At 34.8% G+C, this 20,712-nt stretch overlaps 1 protein-coding gene across 10 annotated transcripts in view; it reads left to right on the forward strand.

The window, feature by feature from the left end:
- ZMYND8 (zinc finger MYND-type containing 8) overlaps window positions 1-20,712 on the forward strand; it is a 98,865-nt gene that overhangs the window by 2,427 nt on the left and 75,726 nt on the right. For 2 of the 10 annotated variants that reach the window (XM_034413837.3, XM_087889140.1), the window contains exon 2: window positions 2,212-2,284. The exons of 1 other annotated variant lie outside the window; for it this stretch is intronic. In XM_034413837.3, coding sequence (XP_034269728.2) covers window positions 2,277-2,284 — 8 coding nt within the window. In that variant the 5' untranslated portion in view covers window positions 2,212-2,276. Of the gene's footprint in view, window positions 1-524; window positions 600-2,211; window positions 2,285-17,886; window positions 18,504-18,755; window positions 18,907-19,382; window positions 19,578-20,712 lie in introns of those variants that run through there. 7 more of the 10 variants (XM_034413835.3, XM_034413843.3, XM_034413836.2 and 4 more) reach the window with 6 other exon arrangements.

The raw sequence follows: 20,712 nt of genomic DNA on the forward strand, positions 1-20,712 counted from the left end.
GCCATTTCAGATGATATTTGTGGCTTTCATAATATTACCTTGCTTAGTCTTGTGCAGATATGACTTCTATAGTTAGTTTATGGCTCATTATTTAAAAGAAACTCAGCCAATTGGGTAAATTCTGTAAATCATGGCTGTCATAACCACAAAATCACAGTTAATGAGCTTGCAATTAAAAAATAAAATTTTATGTACAAGAAAGTCAAGAAAGCAATAAGGATACAATTGCCAGGAGTTGAGCCTTACTTGAGGCCCTTTTTAGAGGTTTACTACTGTACAGATTTTTTTTTAACCTGTAAAGATGGAAAATGACCATCAAAGTAGGATTAAATTACAGGATCTTCTCTTGGGTCAAATGGAGGGAAAGAGGGCAATATGTGGTTGTTGGAGAAATAGGAGGAGGAAGATGTGTTGGTTATACTTGCTGCCTTGAGGTATTTATAAAAAATAATAAAGGTGGGATACAAATAAATAAAAATAAATACGGAGCTAGTCTCTAATATCATCTTTGCTGCTTCTGTCTAGTAGCTCCTTCCAAGATTCCTTGGAGAAAATCCGAGGTTCAATTCTGTGGATATTAAAGCAAACAATGATCTAAGGTATTGATAAATAATACATTATACAGACTTGTGCTGAAGAGCTAGAGGTTTGTTGTCTCTTAGAATGGTAGGTAATATTTGGTTACTGTACAAAGTACAGGTAGTCCTCGACTTACAACAGTTCATTTAATGACCGTTCAAAGTTACAATAGCACTGAAAAAAAGTGACATGACCACATTTATTATCATTGCAGCATCCCCATGATCATGTGATTTACATTCAGATACTTGACAACTGGTTCATATTTATTATTACAGCATCCCTGGGTCATGTGATTTTGCAACCTTTTGATAAGCAAAGTCAATGGGGAAGCCAGATTCACTTAACAACCATGGTATTAACTGCAGTGGTTCACTTAACAAATGTGGTAAAAAAAGTCGTAAAATGGGGCATAACTCACTTAGCAAATTTATCACTTAGCAACATAAAGGTTGGGCTCAATTGTGATTATAAGTTGAGGACTACCTGTGCTCTAGAACATTCAACGTGCTTGAAAATAATATTATCTCAGCAATCTTTTGTAAGTAGAATATAATGTTAGATTATTCCAATAATTCATCTGAAGTAGCTTGTCAGATCCCTAAGGGTGAAAACTGAGGAGAAACATCAGTGACCTGGGAATTGACTACAGTATAGAATTGTGGTGTACAATGCAAATCTATATGAGTCTATGCAGAAATAAACTTTTTTGAGTTAATAGGATTCACCCCAAGGGAGTACAGTAAATACAATATGTAGCCTTTTGGGTTACCTATTTATTTGTTCCATGTTGATTTCATTATGTTCATGCTTGTTGAATCTTGTTCTTTTACATCCATTTCTATATATATGAGGTATATGGACTATTATCTCTTTCATTGAAAATAAAAAGCTGAGAGAAGGGGGCTGGGGCATACGATTTAACTCTTGGCAATGCTAGATTTTGGGTTCATTCTGCTTTGATTGACTTTACACATTATATAAGTATAAGTGCATTCTTTTGTATTTTCCAAAATGAATATAACCAAAGGAAAAGCATGGCAAGTAGAAGCAATTTAAGGATTACTAATTCATCAGTTAACCCATAAATAACATTGAAGGAGGATTAAACTGTGGCTTTTTATTGCTGTATCCCATCCAGAGTCACTATATGTGAATTGGGGGGCTATATAATTTGAATTATAAATAGGCATTTAATCAGATATTCTATTTTTAAAAAAAACCTGGACTATAGCCATCTTGCGAATTCATCTAAATGTGGGGGGAAAAAACATTGCAGCTTTTGGGCAAGCATTCAGCAGTATAAGTGGCATAAATATGTAAGATTCTTTACTCTTACATATTTATGCCACTTCTTTACTCTTTACTCTTGCTCACATACCTTTTTAAAATTAATTACAGTATAAACAAAAAGAAATGAATGAAATCTACAAAGGGACAGAAGAAATTATATGCCATTTACTTTGCTTTTATTGCAAAGGGACAATTGCTGTGATTATTTTCTGTTCTAAAGATAATATTTCATTGTATGTCTCTTTAGCAATAGTTTTACCTATGTAAATGTTACTACATAAGATCATACAATAAAGAAAATTAGCTGAGTTTTGTTGATTTTCCTTTTTCTGTATCTAGAATCTAAAAACATACTTATCCAAGCCACTTTCCAGACGAAAAGAAAATTTTAGAACTTGGTTGTCATGATGGGGTAAGTACCACCACCCTAAAATAGCCAAAACTAAGTTAAAGGATAAAAGTATATCTTATTGTATATTTGTATATATATATTTGTATATATATTAATACAAATATGTAATGTATACACACATATTAGTATAAAAATGGCTGAAACATTCACTTTCAAACACTGAATCTAGAAATTTATGTTAACTGCAAAATAGGTATAAATAAGGATAACAAGTTTGATACCCAAAATCAGAAGAATAGTTTACTAAACAGTTAAAGTGGCAATTGAAGGAAAAGATTGGCTTGTTTTTTACAATTTGCTCTTTGATTTACACGTAATGCTTTTCAATAGAATTACTGGATATGGACTATTAAAAAAAACAAGATGACTACTAAATAGCAGATTTTTTTTTTCTTCCTCTTGTTATCCTCTGGTGGTTATCTGGATTATTGCAAATCAAATCTGGTAGCTTTGTGACTGTTGTTTTGACCACAGTTTATATAGAGTGGCATCGAGGCAGTTCAAGGCCAGGTATTTAGCTCGATTTGCACCATATTTTACTTAATAATTTCTTAATTTGCCATAACTTCTTAACTAAGTCAATCTGAATTCTTATAGATTACATTGATCTATCCTTGTGTTTTCTTGACATCAGTATTCTTGACAGCAAAATAGATTACCACTGTCTACTGCCCAATCTAGTCAAAAGCCCCAGGATTTCCTGATAATCTCAAATGCAACTATCAACTATATCCAAATGCCCAGCTTTTCTATGATTTAGTTATTAGGGTCAGGTATTAGCTTGTGTTTCATTCAGGAGCTCAAGGTAACTTACAAAGTGATCCATATTCTTGTTTTTTCCTAAAAGAATGATCTTATGATGTAAGTTGGACTGAAAGGGAATCATAGGCCCTAAGTCATATTTGACGATGGAGTAGAATTTGGTTCTTCCCACTCTTAATGCAACACTACAACCAGTGTAGCACCTGTTAAAATCTTTTTGAAAAAGAGATTCTTCTGTTTTAAAGAATTACTTGATTTGGAGACTTAGTTAATTTCCAGCCAAAATAATACAAATAATATTACTGTACTGTTATTTAGTATCTTAGCTCTGAATTTTAACGAGGCAGTCTTGGAAAGGTAATTTCAGGATTATAGAGCTATCAGTTCCCAATTCTGATTTAAAAGCTTGGGTAAAGGTAAAGGTTTCCTCTGATCAGTTGTCTCTGACTCTAGGGATTAGTGCTTATCTCTGTTTCTTAACCAAGGGAGTGAACGTTGTCTAAAAAAACTTCTGTGATCATGTGGCCAGCATGACTATACACTGAGGCACACAGAACACTTATTTTCCCACCAAAGTGATACCTATTTATCTACTCGCAATTGCCTGCTTTCAAACTGCTAGATGGACAGGAGCTGGGTAGGGCAAATAATGGGAGATCACCCCATCATGTGGCACTTAGATGTTGAACCTGGGCTGACAGCTTTCCAACTGACAAGCTCAGCATCTTTAACCGCTGAGCCATCAGGCCCCAAATCTTGGGAGGTAAGGCCTTGGCTAAACAATGCCCATGATCATTGGTTAATATTTTCCCCTGGAGCTAATAATTGCTTGGCAATTGTAAATCCCTGAAGCCATAACTTCTTAACTAAGATGTAATTTTCTTGAAATCAGTAAACCATAATAAATTTGCATAACAAAATTTGTCACCAGTTGAACATCTTTGACAATTCTGAATCTGTGCATCGGCAGATTCATATGTTTTATGGGTTTTTATAATTCAATAGAGAAATAGTGATTTGAAGTAAGATTTGTACTTTTAACATTTAATAGCTATATTAGTTCATTTTTAAAAAGGCAGTTGTGCATATGGCTAATTTTTAAACTGTAAATCTTACAGTTTTCTAACATAATAAGATTTGTGAGGTCTTCAGCAAATCATATAATTAGATCAGTTTGTTACAAAGGCATCCTAAAAGCACTTTATTAGAAATCAGCTACATCAAGTTATGTTGGACTCCTTTGTCAGTAAAACGGCAGTGTTAAGATTGTATTCTTTCTCTTATTCTTATTAATCCTAACTTACCTTGAAAATGATCTGCATTACAGCAAATATTCCTGCTCTAAGTCAATGGCAACCATAGCATTTACTGTTTGTGTTTGTCATGATGTAATTATAAACCCAAAACTCAAGTTAAAAAAGCAGGGACTTAAATAAGATATGAAACTAATTACATTAGGCTTAAAATGAAGTAAAGGTATGCTCCCTCACACATTACCTGGACACTATATCTAATTATCTCGCAAGAAGAAACTGTCAGGAGGCATCGGGTGTATTTGTTTTTAGACTTACAGTAGTCAGATAAATTCAAACCAGGCTTTAAAAATGAGAGAGAAAACAGCAGCTCATGAAATGTAACACTCTCAGTGGGTTAATTTTCAACTTACACTAGTTCATAGAAAATTTTTTTTACTAAGGCTGAATTAGTGGGTCCTTGTTTGTTTCTTGACTCAATATTATACTTTCAAATTGTGTGATTAAAAATAGCTATGTAGTTTTAAGTTTTAAAGAATTGCAGTTGAAAACATTGTAACAAGCAGAGTAGACATAATATTTAGCAGTGAAGTCTTCCAAATAATTGTATTGCACTAGTTCTTTCTTACGTACAGTATACTGTATGCCTTAAGATTGACAACACAAGAGTTACAGGCTAATATAACTACTAGCCAGTACCAGTGACTGCACATTCTTTGTTTTCGTAAATTAATGGCAATATGTTGCCGTAGCAATTAAATATAAGTTTTCAGGATTACATTAATAATGTTTTAAACAGAAAACAAAAGAAAGCTATCAGGAAAGGAGACAGAACTTTCTCTTCCTGTCCTCCATGTTAAAAGAAAATGTCAGATTGAATTTGAGATAACTGGAATTTTACATGTTTTATGTAGGATAGACTTGGAAGTTTAAAAAATACCTTGGTGAAAAAAGCCCCCTAGAAACACTTCTATATGTTGTCAGGCAAACTACATGAATATATTTATGGAACTGCTAGAAGTCAAGATTGATATTAAGGAAATGTTATATTATGATAGGAGTATAATGAGGTAATTTGGATTTCTCCTTAGGGATCTGATACCGGACCAATACTTTTTTTGTCTTCTTATCATGTTTTAGCTATGTCTCTAGTTTTGCTGATTTTGAATGTTTGTGAATAAGTGCAAATATAGGAAATGTCAACACGTATTCAGTGCCTATTCTAAGTGGTACACTTCAAAATAGTTCACCCTTTCTAGAAGTAGGGTAAACTTTGCATAATTTGTATTAGGTTCATAGATGGCTTTCTCTTGAGGTATTCTCCACAGAACACAATTTTTAAAGTATTCTACAGAAGCCTGTTTCAAATGTTATTCCATTGCCTTTGCTCTTATTTAAACTTCCTTTGAATCCAAAGTGAAGAAACACTAGAGGGTGCTACATTTCTGTTAAAGGGAGGAAACCAAAGCAACTGCTAAAACTCTTTAATACTCTCCTCATCCTTGGAGTATCTTTATGCCTACTTAGCTCCATGGATGAAATACTGGTTATCAAAGAGCATAAAAACTGAGGGTGACACTTAAATAACAACTATCTAATGCCTTTATTTTGGTATATATGTCCGTATGATAAAAGTGAGTTAACCTAGAATTTAATTGAAATTTAAGTACTGCAACCTAAAGGCCCATATACCAAGAGTGAGCATACAGATTCATAGAAATAATATTTAATTGATCAGAGTAGTATTTACTCCCAAATAAAAGTTTTCAATATTGCTATTATTTATTTTCAGGACAAGTAAAAGGTAATTTGATTTTATTTGCAACATTAACACTCATTAAGTATTTGTGCAAGAGAGAAAAAGGTTAATAATCAAAATTATACCCCACCTCATCCAATAACTCTAGAAAGGTTTGAAAGAAATAGAAACATGGGTTTTGTTACTCTGTTTGTGATCACAAAAAAATTCTAAGTTCAGGGCTGAAATATTTCTGTCTATATAGTTAGAAATGTAAAAGACTATAAGGTGGCTTCATATAAAATGGCCTAGCTTGGAATGTTTTTATGTATGTGAAAGTTGAGTAAAAGATACCATGTTTCTCCAAAAAGAAGGCTGGGTCTTATTTTGACCCCTGAAAAAATGGCTAGGCCTTCTTTTTGGAGGATTCTAATTATTGACTCACCTCGCAGCAGTGGCACTGACAGCCCCACCCAGCAGGAACCTGCTGCTGGCCCACTTCTTCTGTATCCACTTGCCACCACTCACACGCTTGGCCCTGCCTCTGTTTTGTCTTCAGATGCCTGCTGAAAGGCAACTGCAGCCAATAACAGAACTCTGAATTGATCCGGAGCTCCGTTATCAGCTGCAGATGCCTTCTGGCAGGCATCTGAAGGTGAAACAGGCCTGGGCGATGCGTGCAAGTGGCCACAGAAGGCGAGGCAGGTGTCGGGGTGTGCAAGGCCTGGTAAGTAAGGCAGCTTCACCACCCACCCCCATTCCCACCCTAACTCATTTTTTACCTGTGTGCCTTGCCTCACCCTATGTACCCTGGGGTGGGTGGGGTCTTAATTAGGGCTAATTTTGTGAGGGGCTTAATTTGATCACATGCGCTCAAAAATGTGATAGGGCTTCTTTTCAAGGTGGGTCGTCTTTTTGGAGAAACACGGTACCATGATTTTCTTTTATTTCTTTAAAGGTCAATCAGTCAAAATTGCTTCTTCTGACAATGCTAATTTCTATGGAACAAGCATTAAAATACAATATTCCACCATAAGGAGCGCTGGGAATTTAAAGTAAATATCTACTTCACTGTCGGTTGTAGGACCAGAAAAGTACAAAACTTGAGAATATGGTTTTGCATTTAGTGCTTACAAAGAGACCAAAATCTGATTACAGCAACAAAGCTGTTTCAAGCAAAATACAGAGTATTTAAATGACTTTCCTTCCATAATACTTCAAAGGGTCTCCCAACCTTTTGCTGAGCAGGCTAAGGAGAGGAGGAAGAAATTGCTAAAAATGTCTCCCCCACTGTTGAATGGAGCAAAATCCCTGCTTGATGTAAAATACTTCCATCAGAGGAGGGACAACAACTGGATGTAATCCCAAAGTTTTACCATTAAATTTCCTTTTCACCTATAAAGAATCCCTCCATGAATTTATCTGGGGAGAGCTGAGTCTGCAAATAAGCTCTATAAGACATACACAGTCAAAACCAGTATGTGTGTTTACAAGGAATAAAGTATAAATCAAGTTAAGTTGGTTGCATTTATATAAGAGACCTGATAATAACTTAATGTGTTGATATGTGAGACAATTGATACAAAATTTCTTTTTGCTAATATAGGTTGATTGGTTTTAGAAGAGACAGCAGAAGTTTTCTATTAACAGAACAACTATGTCATATGGATATTGCAAACTGCAAACATGAGGATGATACAAGAATCTGTGATAGGGGTGACATATGAATTATAGGAAATAAACAGTTAAAAACTCAATGATATGTGCTTATAGCAAGCAGAAGATTGTTTTGAAAATAGAAAATTATTTTGTCAATATTAAAAATAAGTCTTTTTACTTTGAATCAAGGGCAAACCATATATGCAGAAGCAGCTGCAGATTAATGTCTTTGAAATTGATTGTGTCACCTTAAGAAGCAATGCTGTAATGTGGGCAATTTTTAAGTAGGCTATATAGAACATTTTTGCCTGCTGCTTTCCCTCACAACCTCTCCTGAAGAAAAGGAATTGGGAGGAAGAGATGGAGAAACAATAGAAGAGGAAAGGATTTGATGTTATAGTCTCAATTTGTAATCATTCCTTCTCATGCAGTCACTGTACAATCTCTTAATGTTGTCTACTTTTACAGCACAGGTTATTGTAACAGTTTGACATCCATTCACATAATATTAGATAATGCAAATAGTAAAACAGCTAGCTCTCATCACTGCTTATCCTCAAAGCAGCTTTCAATTGAATAAATATAATATAATCCTGAGAATGCTGATAAAACTTCTATAATTGCTTATGTATGCATGCCTTCATACTTCTTGTCCCATCTGTACTTTATATATATACTTTAATAATGAAATAATTTATATAATTTTCAATTACCAATCCTAGCAAGATCAAAAGTATATACCACCCATTCCTAATCTGAGATATTTAAATACATGGAAGCTAGGTTCTTGATTTTCAGCAACAGCTATACCAGATGAGTAATTGTGGGGTTATTAAGCCTGTAGAGCATCTGGATGTGCTTGTTAAAATTGCCAGTGTACAGTGCACCTGAAAAATCATGATTTATATTAAACATTTACATCAGAAAGAAAGTTTCTAAATTAACACTCTCCTTGAGGATGTATGTTTCTATGTGGGAATGCCATTAAAGAAGCTAATCCTAAGTAAAACTGGTATAGTACAATCACATGCGAATGCAACTTAATGTCACAATATATTATTAGATAATGCAAAAATAGGAAGGAAGGAAATACCCAGAGCACTCCTTTAGAAAAAGCATTAGGTTTATTGTCTCAGCAAAGTAGGATGCTTGAGGTTTAACTAGTGTCATAACAAAGGTTGATGAAATTCTGTGGCAAAGTACTGTGTGTTACTACAATTTATAGCATGACAGATAATGGTCCAGTAGGAATCTATGTATTATACCGTGTTTCCCCCAAAATAAGACCCTGTCTTATATTTTTTTGAACCCTGAAATAAGCGCTTGGCCTTATTGCCATGTGCTCAAAAGCCTGATTGGGCTTATTATCAGGGGATGTCTTATTTGGGGGGAAACACCAGAGCTCTAGACTAAACTTGAAAGTTAAAAACATAAAAAGAAATCTGGAAGCAGTGGCAAACCACTTCTTTACTGCAGCTAAGAAAACTTCCTGAATACAGTATGTTGATGAAGTCACCAAGAATCAAGCTCAATTTAAAGGAAGCTTTATATTTATATAACACACTGCCCACCAGACTTTACAGCAAAAATTTCACTATTGTGAAATAGTGTTGAATTAATACAGAAAATGTCAAATGTAAAAATAAAACTTTTTAAAAACTATTTTAAAAGTACATCTTTACTATAGATTGAGTGAAGTGCATTACATTAGTGTACTCATTTTTCTGGGTCAGCAGGCTTGTTGGTAAGCCTCAAGTATAAGATACTGGTAGTCCTCAACTTACAACCACAATTGAGGTTGTAATTTTTGTTGCTAAGTATGACATTTACTAAGTGAATTTTGCCCTATTTTACGATCTTCCTTGCCACAGCTGTTAAGTGAATCACTGCAATTGTTAAATGGTTGTTAAGTGACTCTGGCTTTCCCATTGATTTTGCTTGTCAGAAGGTTGCAAAAGGTGATCACATGATCCCCGGGACACTGCAAAGGTCATAAATGCGAGTCAGTTACTAAGTGTCTGAATTTTGATTACATAATCATGGGGATATTGCAACAGTTGTGTGAAAACAATCATAAGTCACTTTTTTCAGTGCTGTTGTAACTTCGAACCGTTAGTAAATGAACTGTTGTAAGTCAAGGATTACCTGTATAATGGTTATCACTACTGCATGTATAATATGCAAGATATCATGACATAGGGAGAGAGCTGTGTTGGTTTGTAGTGACAAAAAATTGAGTCTAGTAGCATCTTTTCCAACTATTGATATTTTTGAAGGCATAAGACTTTGCGATATAGCTCCCTTCATGAGATGCATGAGAAACGGGGGGAAACATATTTTACTGAGTGCCATACCTTAATCAACCCTTCGTTGTACAATTTCAGTTTCTACATTGATTATATTTTTATCAGCCATCGTCAAATGTGAAACTTGAGTCTTTTTTCAGAAATATTTTTAATGCTTTTTCTGTGCAAGATATAATTTTTTCTAATTGTATGTTTATATGGTTGGTCCTTATCAGTTTATAAGTGAAATATGGTAATTTAAAATTATATACTGGTAGTACCACAGTTTCTGTATATTTAGGTAAACATCTAAGATTCATTTAAATTTGTAAATTAAAAATCTGGAAGAAGTCTGCTTCACAACAAACAGATTCTTGGGAGTAAATGCATGCATGTATTTGTGTACGTATAATATGAAAGATGCCTTCTCCACGCTGGAGAAAAGCCTTAATATGGCTGACTTCATGTCACCATAGCTTATTCAACTAACCATTGTTTAAAAATCTTGACTTAGCAGGATACATATAGCATTGTTATCTTTCACACAGGAAAAGTTGATGCATCTGGTTCTGGTTAGCATAGCAGGCCAGAATTTGGGAGGATTTTTTTTTTCAATATGTCTTTTACCTTCATTCTCCAAAGCTGTTCCTTGTTTCCTGGCTCTTACTCCAGGTTGGATGATTAAAGATTTAAATAAGTGCTGCTCTTTAAGGGCAAGGGGTAGACAATTTGTAGGCCCTCAAAATTGTTGGCTTTAGCCACTGGATCCTATTTTGACCCAGTTTTCTCAGGCCTAAAATTTAACACAAGTTTAAAAAAAAAAGATTCCTATCCACCAAACTCGGAGAAAGAATAGAAAATTCTGGTCCTGTCCATACGTACAGAATTATCATTCCACATACTTTGTCTTTTGTTCCTCCAAAACTGCTAAGTAGCCTCCAGATTGCCAAAGGAAGATCCTCCTATCATGGCTAGTGAGAAAAATATGACATTTTGTGCAAATGTGATTTGTGTATCTTTATTCTTTTATTACAATATTGGAATATTAACTCAGATAATTGATCACCGGTCAAATGAGATAGCAGTTGTCCAGAGAAGGGACAACCTTCTCTGATGAAATATGTGTGGCAGTCTAAGCATACAAATGCCTAGACTTACATACTTGGGTGAAATATTAGGATTCAAGTACATAGTGATGGCATTTACATCTTGACATCATTGTAGATTGCTGCAGTTACTACTAAATTATGCGCATGGAAAAAATATCTTCATATTCAGTTGTGTAATTACCTTAATGCTTATGTTGAATTTGGACTACTAGAAGAATTCTGGGATATACTTATTTAAAATGTAGATAATAAAATATAAAATCATTATTATAAGGTTGTATTATAAGGTTGCCTCCCAAGAAGAAAATACTTTTTGTTCCTGCATAAGATCAAGAGAGAGCAAATTAAGAAACGTTGCTATACCTTTCCTTCCAAAAATGATACCCTATAACAGGGGTGTCAAACTCAAGGCCCAGGGGCTGGATCTGGCCCGCTGGGTGCTAAGATCTGGCCCATGGGGCCACCCTAGAAACAGCAAAGGACCGGCCCGCTTCGCTGGCAGAGGGCGGCAGGAGACACTTGCAGCTGAAAACGGAGCTCTGGAGACCGTTTTCACTGGCAGAGCACTTGGATCACCACAGACGCCCCCGACACGAGTGAGTCAGTCAAGCTGGCCACACCCACCCCAGCCCCCAAGGTCAAACACAATCCCGATGCGGCCCTCAATGAAATCGAGTTTGACAATCCTGCACTATAGTATCAGAATTTTGTAACTAAGAATTAGTGCCTGAGTTTGTTTTCTCCGTCTCCTTTGGCATGATTTTTTAAATAGTAAGTTTTTAAATTAAAAAAAAAAAAGAAGCTGCTGTGGGATTGAAAAAGTAGTATTCATTTAGTAGTAAACGAGTTATCCTTTTTACTGCTATGTACAAACAAGACTGATGTTATTTCTCAAGGTGATTGACTTATGTGAAAGCTTCTTGGAATTCTTACTTTGTTTATTCATTGTTGCTCTCTTGCTTTTGAGCTTGGATTGATATAGTATCCTTTATTATTTATTCTTTTATCATTTCAATTACATTCAATTTTGTATCCATGTCTTTGCTTAGAAATTTTACCGCAAAACATAACCTTTTAGAAACAAAAAAGACTGATAGTGTATATATTATCTTTTTGATTTCCCTGATACAAACCTTCAGAAAGTCACTGTAATGTCTGAGAATGTTACTTTTCAAGAAATACATCTTCCCACCTGCATGCTTTAAAATTACTGTTTTTTCATTGTGCAAATTAATTATGTCTTGAAGGTAACATATACCAATGTATAGTTTTTCCAGTCTTTCAGTATAACTTGATGTTTTTCTCTTACTGATTAGTTTTTGAAATACTGTTTTTTGTCTGTCAACATTGGATGCATATTGTGTTCCCTTCTTTCAGAAACATTCTTCATGTGTTCCATCTGGTGTAGTGAACCATCTGCAGCAATTTTCTTGCTATTCTGTAGAATACAAATTTGAACTGTCAAATTTTATGTAACCTTTTTTCCTCTTGATATTTTGTGTTCTGTTTATTGTGCAATTCTTTCGGTTCTGTCTCAGTGCAGCTTAGCCATTATGGTTCTGTCTTTTGAGCCAAGGTCACCATTTCTTTAATATTTATTTTTATGTGTCAGAGGGTAAATGTTATAGGAGGGGATTTCTGATTTGCAATGCTGGGTCTTAAATCACACTTAGATAATTGATGCTTGCTAACTCTAAATTCAGAAGAAAAAAAAAGACTATTTGCATATCCCTAAATTAAATTGCTGAAATGAAGAAAGCAGGACTGGTTCTTATATTAAGAAGACTATGAGCTGAATTAGACCTCGTAAACTGATCAAATTATTGAACCAATAAGTCGTAAGTGTGTATATTTTGTGTTAAACTGTGGGTTGGTGGAGCTCAGAATTTTAATATAGCAGGAATAGACTATGCCATTATAAAAAGCATGTGTTTTATAAATGTTATTCCATCTTAATATTATGTAGTAGGTGTTGTATTTGAAACTCTTCTTAAAGAGAACAATTGGAAAAGTTTCTAGTTTCTTTATAAGGTTGTGATTGGTATTGTCCTTTTTTTTTATATTCCCCCATACTTATCTTTCACTATTCTATTTCTTTAGACAGCTGCTGATTAACATCTCTTACTTTAGTCTATTTCTGCCTTCCGGTTCTCCCTATTTCATTGTTTTTCCTCTCCTTTTTACTCCTCTCCCCACCTAAACAACCACACCCCGGAAAAGCAATTGGCTCAGCCTGCAGTAGGCCATGCATTTTAATTGCCTTTTATTACAGGATAAGAGACTTCATTCACTGATTGCAGCAGGGGTTTCTTTCAGCTGCTTTAGTCTGTAGCTTGAACATTTGCTTGCTCTCAGCAACATAAATTTTTCCAATAAAATGGTACTTTCCTTTCCTTTTACTTTTCATTCTTTGAGGCATGCAAGATAATTCCAGATTAGGAAGATCAAGCTCCAAGATTCCTTTCAGCACTTTATTTTTATTAATACTTAAATAACATGTTTACCATAGCAAGATAATTTTCCTTACGTTCAAAACAATTCAGATTACCTAAGAGAAGCTCCAATTACTCTGTTTTGCCCATACTTTAGATCCTTTACTTTTAGTTCAATAAACCATTTTGTTGATTTAAAGAGCAGAACTCTGAGGCCTGATCTCTAGTTATTGCTGCTATTAAATTACTGTCTGATATATGACCAAATCCTCTCTCCAGGGACTGAGTGTGTCATTTTGGCTGAATGCCCAGTCACCATCAGTGCTGTTACAGTCCCAGAGCCAAGACATGTTTCCCACAGAGAATCAACTAGATTTTAGTTGTATTTGTTTGGGAGTGCTGTTCTTGATATGAACAGTATGGAAATAGAATCACTAGCACAATAAAATCCAGCTAGTTTCAACAATGGAATAATTTCAACAATGGAATAATTCAATAATTATTCACACATTCATGCTAAATCATGATTTGCTGTAGTTTTTTGATTAAGCCACATGGTCACTCAGGTTTCTGTATTAAACTTAGTTAAGCCATATTGTAGTTTGGATTACCATCAGACCCAGAACATAGAATAGAATAGAATTCTTTATTGGCCAAGTGTGATTGGACACACAAGAAATTTGTTTTAGATGTATATGCTCTCAGTATACATAAGGAGAATAAAATACATTCATCAAGAATAAAAAGATACAACACTTAGCGATAGTCAAGGTTACTAATAAGCTATCAAATTGTACTAGGAAACAAATAAAAACAATAGGAACTTGTGACTAAAGAGGGTTATTTTAAATGCAATTTCTACCCATGGTTTGTACAAAGTAACCATGGTTTGGTCACTCTTCTCATATAAATAACAGTTTAAGAAGGTGAAAGAATGACTGCAGACAGAACCACTTCTGCCACAGTGCCCCAGCTGCTCCTATTTTGCTTCTCCCCCCCCCTCATGGGCGAGCAGGAGTTTATTTTCGAAACAAAGGAAATGGTGAAAGGATTTCCTTCCCCCACTCTGAGTTTGGTGGCCCCCAATCCAATTGGGGCCCTGCAGGCTTTTATAGGTTGTTGTTGTTTTTTTTGAAAGAAAAAAAAAACTCAGCATTTCAATCAGAAAGGATACCCATTCACTGGAAGATATTTTGATAGTAATGTGAATGTTGGCAATTGTTGCTTGCAATTATCTCCATTCAATTACAAATTACATATTTACAGTATTCCATTATTTCCCCATAAGAATTAAATTATTATGGATATCATTTAAAAAAATTTAAGGATGCTTTCATTTTTGTAAATTTACTGGGTTTTTTAATATAAACAGAGAGAGGAGATGGATTATTTAACCAGTGATTAAATTTTATAAATTTGATTATAAGCTCCACCGTTATAGCTCTATGTGATTCTTCTAATCATGCAAGAGTAGAAACAACCAAATGAATTGTCTTCTACTTATCTGGGATAAGGCGCATCTCTTCATTACAGTGCAGGATTTTGTTAAAAGGTATCATTCTGCTCACATGCTCTGAGTCTTATACCTAGCTTTATATTTCTTTGCTTTGTGGAGTTGAAATTCTTTTATCTTTTTCATAAGCGTCATTTTTCAGAGTGCTCTGCCTTTTCATTTTTAGCTTTTTAAGCTAAAGTGTCATGTATTACCAGTACAAGTCCACCATGAAATAGTATTGGAGTATTTCTAAGCTGTACAATTTGTTTAATATACTGGAAAACTGAAACGCATTTCTTCACTCCTTCCTGTTACTCCCTGAGTTGGTGCAATAATGTATCATAGTTCTCTGTGCTCTCATCTCATTGCCCACCATTAAATTCTTTTTATAGTTGCCTATTTATAGGAATATTGTCTTAAATCTGTGTTTGCAGCCTCTCTTATAGGAATGGTTCAGTTATCCCTAAGCTTCCCCCAACAGACTAGTATACACATGCACTAAAAAGTAGTAATTTGAAAGGAAAGCAGCTCTGTGTGGCAAGTTGACAATGGAATAAGATGATACACATAAAGTTGTTTGGACCATGATTTACATGATTCCAGTCTACTTCATTGCCAGTAGACTCAGGAAGAGTGGATGGGTGGGGTTTCATTTCTTCATGCAGCAAACTACATGTTCAAACAGCCTGGGGAAAGGAAAAACTGGAGTTCTGCCATTTGGACTGGCAAGTAATCAATCTTGGGGGAGGGGGCCAGTAATATAATTTAATGATGAAATTCAGAGATCTGGATTCAAATTCCTTCTGAGGCATGAAAGCAAGTTAGTATCTATCTGTTTTGGAAAAAAACTTCTCTTAAAAATCAATATAAAATCATGAATAATTTCCTAAAGCCTTTTAATCATTTTTTTTCTACATCATGCTGGTAAAACGGGAACGAATCTTTTGATAACAAAAAATAAAGAGGGTTTTAATCTGTATTGTTATTTTAAGTACTGGATTAGCATGTGATTATTCTAAGATTACTTAGCATATATGGTGTCAGTATGTAGATGCCATTAGACATGGAAGAGACATGAAAGTGGACATATATTTCAAACATACTAGATTATTTCAATTTAAAATATGCAGTGTGTTAGAAGCTGTAATATATGAAGCTATTGGTGTTGATTTTAACTCTTAGAAACAAAATATCAGAATTTAGATCATGTGCTTTATTATTCAGCAGTTTGTGCCATTGAATAACATTTCATTGATAAACAGCATTACAGCTTGATTCCTCTGTTTTGCCTTTGGTGTTGCAATTGTAGCAGGTTTTTGTTTGTTTACTGAGATTAACTTTGTGACATTAACACAAGTAGTTTATTATTTGGGCCATTTCTATTATACTCATCAGACAATAGATGGGATTCCATGAATTTGCCTTCTGTTTTTCTCATGCTTTTGGTCTGTACCTACTCTGTTTTATTATGAACAACTTCCTGCTGCATTTCAAAAGGAGAACAAAAAGTGTGAAAATGCTAGTCTCTGACTGGAATTTGAAAAATGAAATTTCTTAGCAGAAAGTACAGCAAAATTTTGTATGAAATTAGCATTGGGTTTAATGTATGTATATTAGCTGAAAAACCGCTTTGACAGAGAACATCCAGCTTAATAGTATGAAAATTTATCTGCAAAGTCTGAAGATGATTGTGATTTCAGGGAATGAACACACACACACACACACACACACACACACACACACACACACACCTTTTATTATTTCTTTGCATTGGATTATGAAGACTATCTAAGGTTTGCTTCTATGTGTATGAACTTTCAGCATACCACTTGCTGTAGAAATTTACAGTAGACTAAATTTAGAGTAATTTATCTAGCTTTTATTGTTGTTATAAACAAGAATTTTAGAAAGGCATTAAGAACCTTATTTTGGTTGGTAATCTTACTGATTTCAAGGCCCAGTCTTAACTGGATCCTTCCCTCTGTTGTTATATATTACAGTTTAGTTTCATAAAAATACAGATGTGAGGAGGAAGAAGTGTTAGATATGTTTGAGTTATTTGTAAAAATAATAAAGGTGGGATATAAATAAATATCCATTTGGGACATTCACTCAGAACTTTACTTTTTCATACCGTTTGTGGCCAACTTTGCTTTCAGTCTGTTTCTTCATCTATATATTGCTGTTCGCATTTTGTTACCATGCATTTCTACGTACATTATAATTTTAATTGCCTTTATAGTTTTTCTTTACATGTATTTGTAAATATAACCAAAAGTCAACACAAATGTACATGTTTTTTCCCCCCTGAAGCTTAGCAGTGTATCCCATGGCCTGTGGTAAATAAGCTGAAATACGAGGTGCTTGAGAGAACTAAAATATCTCGATGTTTCTCTTTGCTTAAGAAATGGCCACAGTTCAAAATTACCTTCCTTCCTTCTTTTCTCTTATCTTCGTTTAACAACTAGATGAAATTTGCTAACTTTACATTATACTTCATTGTTCTTCCCTGTGTGAAAAGAGCTCTGGTATTTTTCCACACACTGAAAACCGGCTTTTCATAAGGCCTGTTCTTAAAAAGAGCTGAGTGTGATAGGGTTAATGGTTATAAAGCTGCAGCAGACTAAGAAGCAGGCGAGATTGTTGTTTAACTGGCAACTTCAGAAGACTAAAGGATAAGGGAAATTTGTGAAAACACCAGATACCATGTTACTGAAAAATGTAACTATTTTCTGCAAAATGTAGCTATTTCCTGCATCTATTCTGTTAGGAAGACAGCACTGCAAGTGATTAGGAAAAGAGTTCCCATTTCAATTCAGTGCATACGTGAGGGGGTTAAAATCCACAGTGTGAATTCTCACAGTTCACCAGTCTTATAAATGTATTTGGAAGAATCAAATGTGCATTTTGAGAAACAGATCTTAGATAACTATAGCACATAACTGCATGCATTGTGCTGCATATGTGTATTGTTTCAAAACATTTTTCACTTACTATCGGGAGATTCTTGTTTTCTTTCTGAATTGCTTCTAGAGGACAGCTTTTGTGACCTGAGAAATCCTGCAGGTTATTAAAGCTTCAAGCAAAAGCAACAGATGTGGTTTGAGAGAGTCGTTTAGTCAGCCACTTGATGTTCACTTTGTTCTGTCTGAAAATCTGTTTTCTGCAAGGAATTTGTGTACGGATGGCTTTCTTTTTAAGTTTCTTTTGCTAAAACAGGCCTAGTTTAGCCTGTGTCTTCTCTGTGCACAGGATGGCTCCTGCTTGCCAGAGCTGCACAAAGATAATCGCTCAGGAAGTGTTTCAGCCAATCCCCTGAAGCTTTACATTCAGATTTTCCAAAGTAGCCAATCCAGGATTAGCTTTTATTAGGGAGACAGATCATCAAGCTGAAGTGCCAAGCCCTTTCTGTCTGAGTACTGAGAGCCTGTCCTCCATGTTTTATAAGTATTGACATAACACTGTGTTAACAATGCATCCACAGAGGTAAGCTTTACTTTTTTACATTTTTTTCTCTGAAACCTATGAGTTGTGGCTTAACAGTGTGATTCTCTGTGATCTGTTGCGCAAAACTCACCCCACAGCACTTTATTAAGTTGAAAATGTTTAAAATTGCTTTCTTGGGTCACATGGTTTAGTAGCCATTAGCCATAGTTTTATTTTACAGACTGGCAAAACGTTTGCATACATATTCTTCACAAGGGGATGGTGGTTTTAGAGTTTTTCAAGGTACTGCTCTTCCAAAGCAGCTTTCTGTGTCTGAGCAGTTTGCCTGCACTATTGTCTGTTGTGTCACATGCCTGCTGAAGAGAAAATGGAAGCTAGGGAGCAGATGCATTTAACTGCCCTACAGGGAGACAAGCAGGGATAATGGCAGACAGCAGAACAGGCAAGTTTACCTTTTCAAACAGTAAAAATAAGAGCTAATCTAAGTTACCCTTGATAAAATATAGGATTTTTAGCCACTGAACCTGCAATAAATAGTGATAATGGCAGATTGCAGATACTGGGCCTAAGTAGTGGAGTGCTGTTGCATCATGTTTTTGTGCAGTTTTACATTAACTTAAAATGGATACTTTTTCTTACAGGAGGATTGTAGAAGCAGGGTGTGTGTATTTTTCTGGGAGAAGTATATTCCTTTAAAACTGTCTCTTTAAAAATGATTTTTCTTACTGTAGGTTTCAGAAATAGTTACCGTCTAGGTCTGAAACTATCAGACATAGCTATGCATCTGTTTCAGTTCCTTATCTGTTTAAACACATCACTTTTTTGAACTGTTATCTACCTTTTCTGTAATACAAAAAACCTAATGGACTTCTTAACTGCTTTTTTTTCTTTTGCAATGTAACAGGCTGAGTTCTCTGAGGTGGAGTGATAAAAAATCATGTGTGGTTCATGAGAGTATTACATGTTCATTTTTTTCTCTTCTTTTGGGGCTTTTCTGGTTTTTGGCATGATGCTACGTAATTATTTCAAAAATTTCCTTTTGGTCAATCCCAAATCTGCCAGCTTGTTGTATCTTATTTATTGGGGAAAATGAGATGATTGCTTGAATGTTTGGTAAGTAAACTTGTCTGCTATTCTCTGTTCAATTTAAGTAGTTTTTAATCTTTTGCTTTTAACAGAATAAATGTAATACATCCAGGGGATTTTTTTCTTTTGCTAATTAACTAAACTAAATGTTACTGGTTTTTTTTTTCAAAATTCTATTAAAAACTGTGTGCCAATTTGAATTTGAATTTTTTCATAATATTCTGTTATACTTGAAATATAAACTTCCTGTTTTCTTCTGAGAACAACATTCTGCTTATTCTTTGTTCACAGAGGCTCTTAATTAATGCATTTGCAGATTAAAGCCCAATTCATACTTCCTCTGGCTTTTGAGTGATGAATGTGCTAGTTTTCAGCAAAGTAATCTTATTACATTGTTATATGGTTATCCTTCAGTTACTCTATGCTTTTTTTATTACCTTATATAATCCAGCATGACATTTAGTTTTAGAATCACTTCAGTTACTGATGTTTAAATTCTAAAACTAAGGTATTTTATATGCATGTCTCATCTAACAGTTTTGCAGTAAACATTTTCTCACAACATTGCAGATTGTGCTGTATATTCAATTTGTGTACCATTTTGTAGCAATCCAGCTTGTGCTCTGGCACAAATAAGTCTTGAGAAATAATTCCTTGTAACAGCTTATTCAGGGGTATCATGGACTTGATAAACTATCCCTTTTGCTATTGTCTTTATCCCAGGTTTGTGGCTGGTTTTAAAGTGAATCCTTCAAATCATTAAAAATGCCTAATCACTGTATTTCCTCTCCCCTCCCCCTGCAATCTGTTTCTGGAGGAGTTACTTACCCAGTTTTTCTCTGTTATAGAACTGATTAGTATATATAAATGGTACCAAGATATAGCTAAGAAACACATTTTACTGCTTTGGTTGTCAAAACTGTGGCCAGACATACAGTATTTGCAGACGTGTATTACACATTAGCAGCTGGGTGTGGAATCTTAACATTAGAAAATACTGTCTTATGAAGAAACAGGAGAAAAGTGAGCTGAACTCAGAATGCTTGATTTAAAATGGCTCCCTTAGGTTTTGTTGAAGAAAGATGTGTCTCAAGATCTGCATCTCCAGAGCTATTGCTGACAAAGAAAAGCCTATTTGCATGGACTATCCTTGTGCACATAA

Source organism: Pantherophis guttatus, chromosome 3 (assembly GCF_059756535.1).
Source record: "Pantherophis guttatus breed Tessera chromosome 3, ASM5975653v1, whole genome shotgun sequence".
Lineage (NCBI taxonomy): Eukaryota > Metazoa > Chordata > Lepidosauria > Squamata > Colubridae > Pantherophis > Pantherophis guttatus.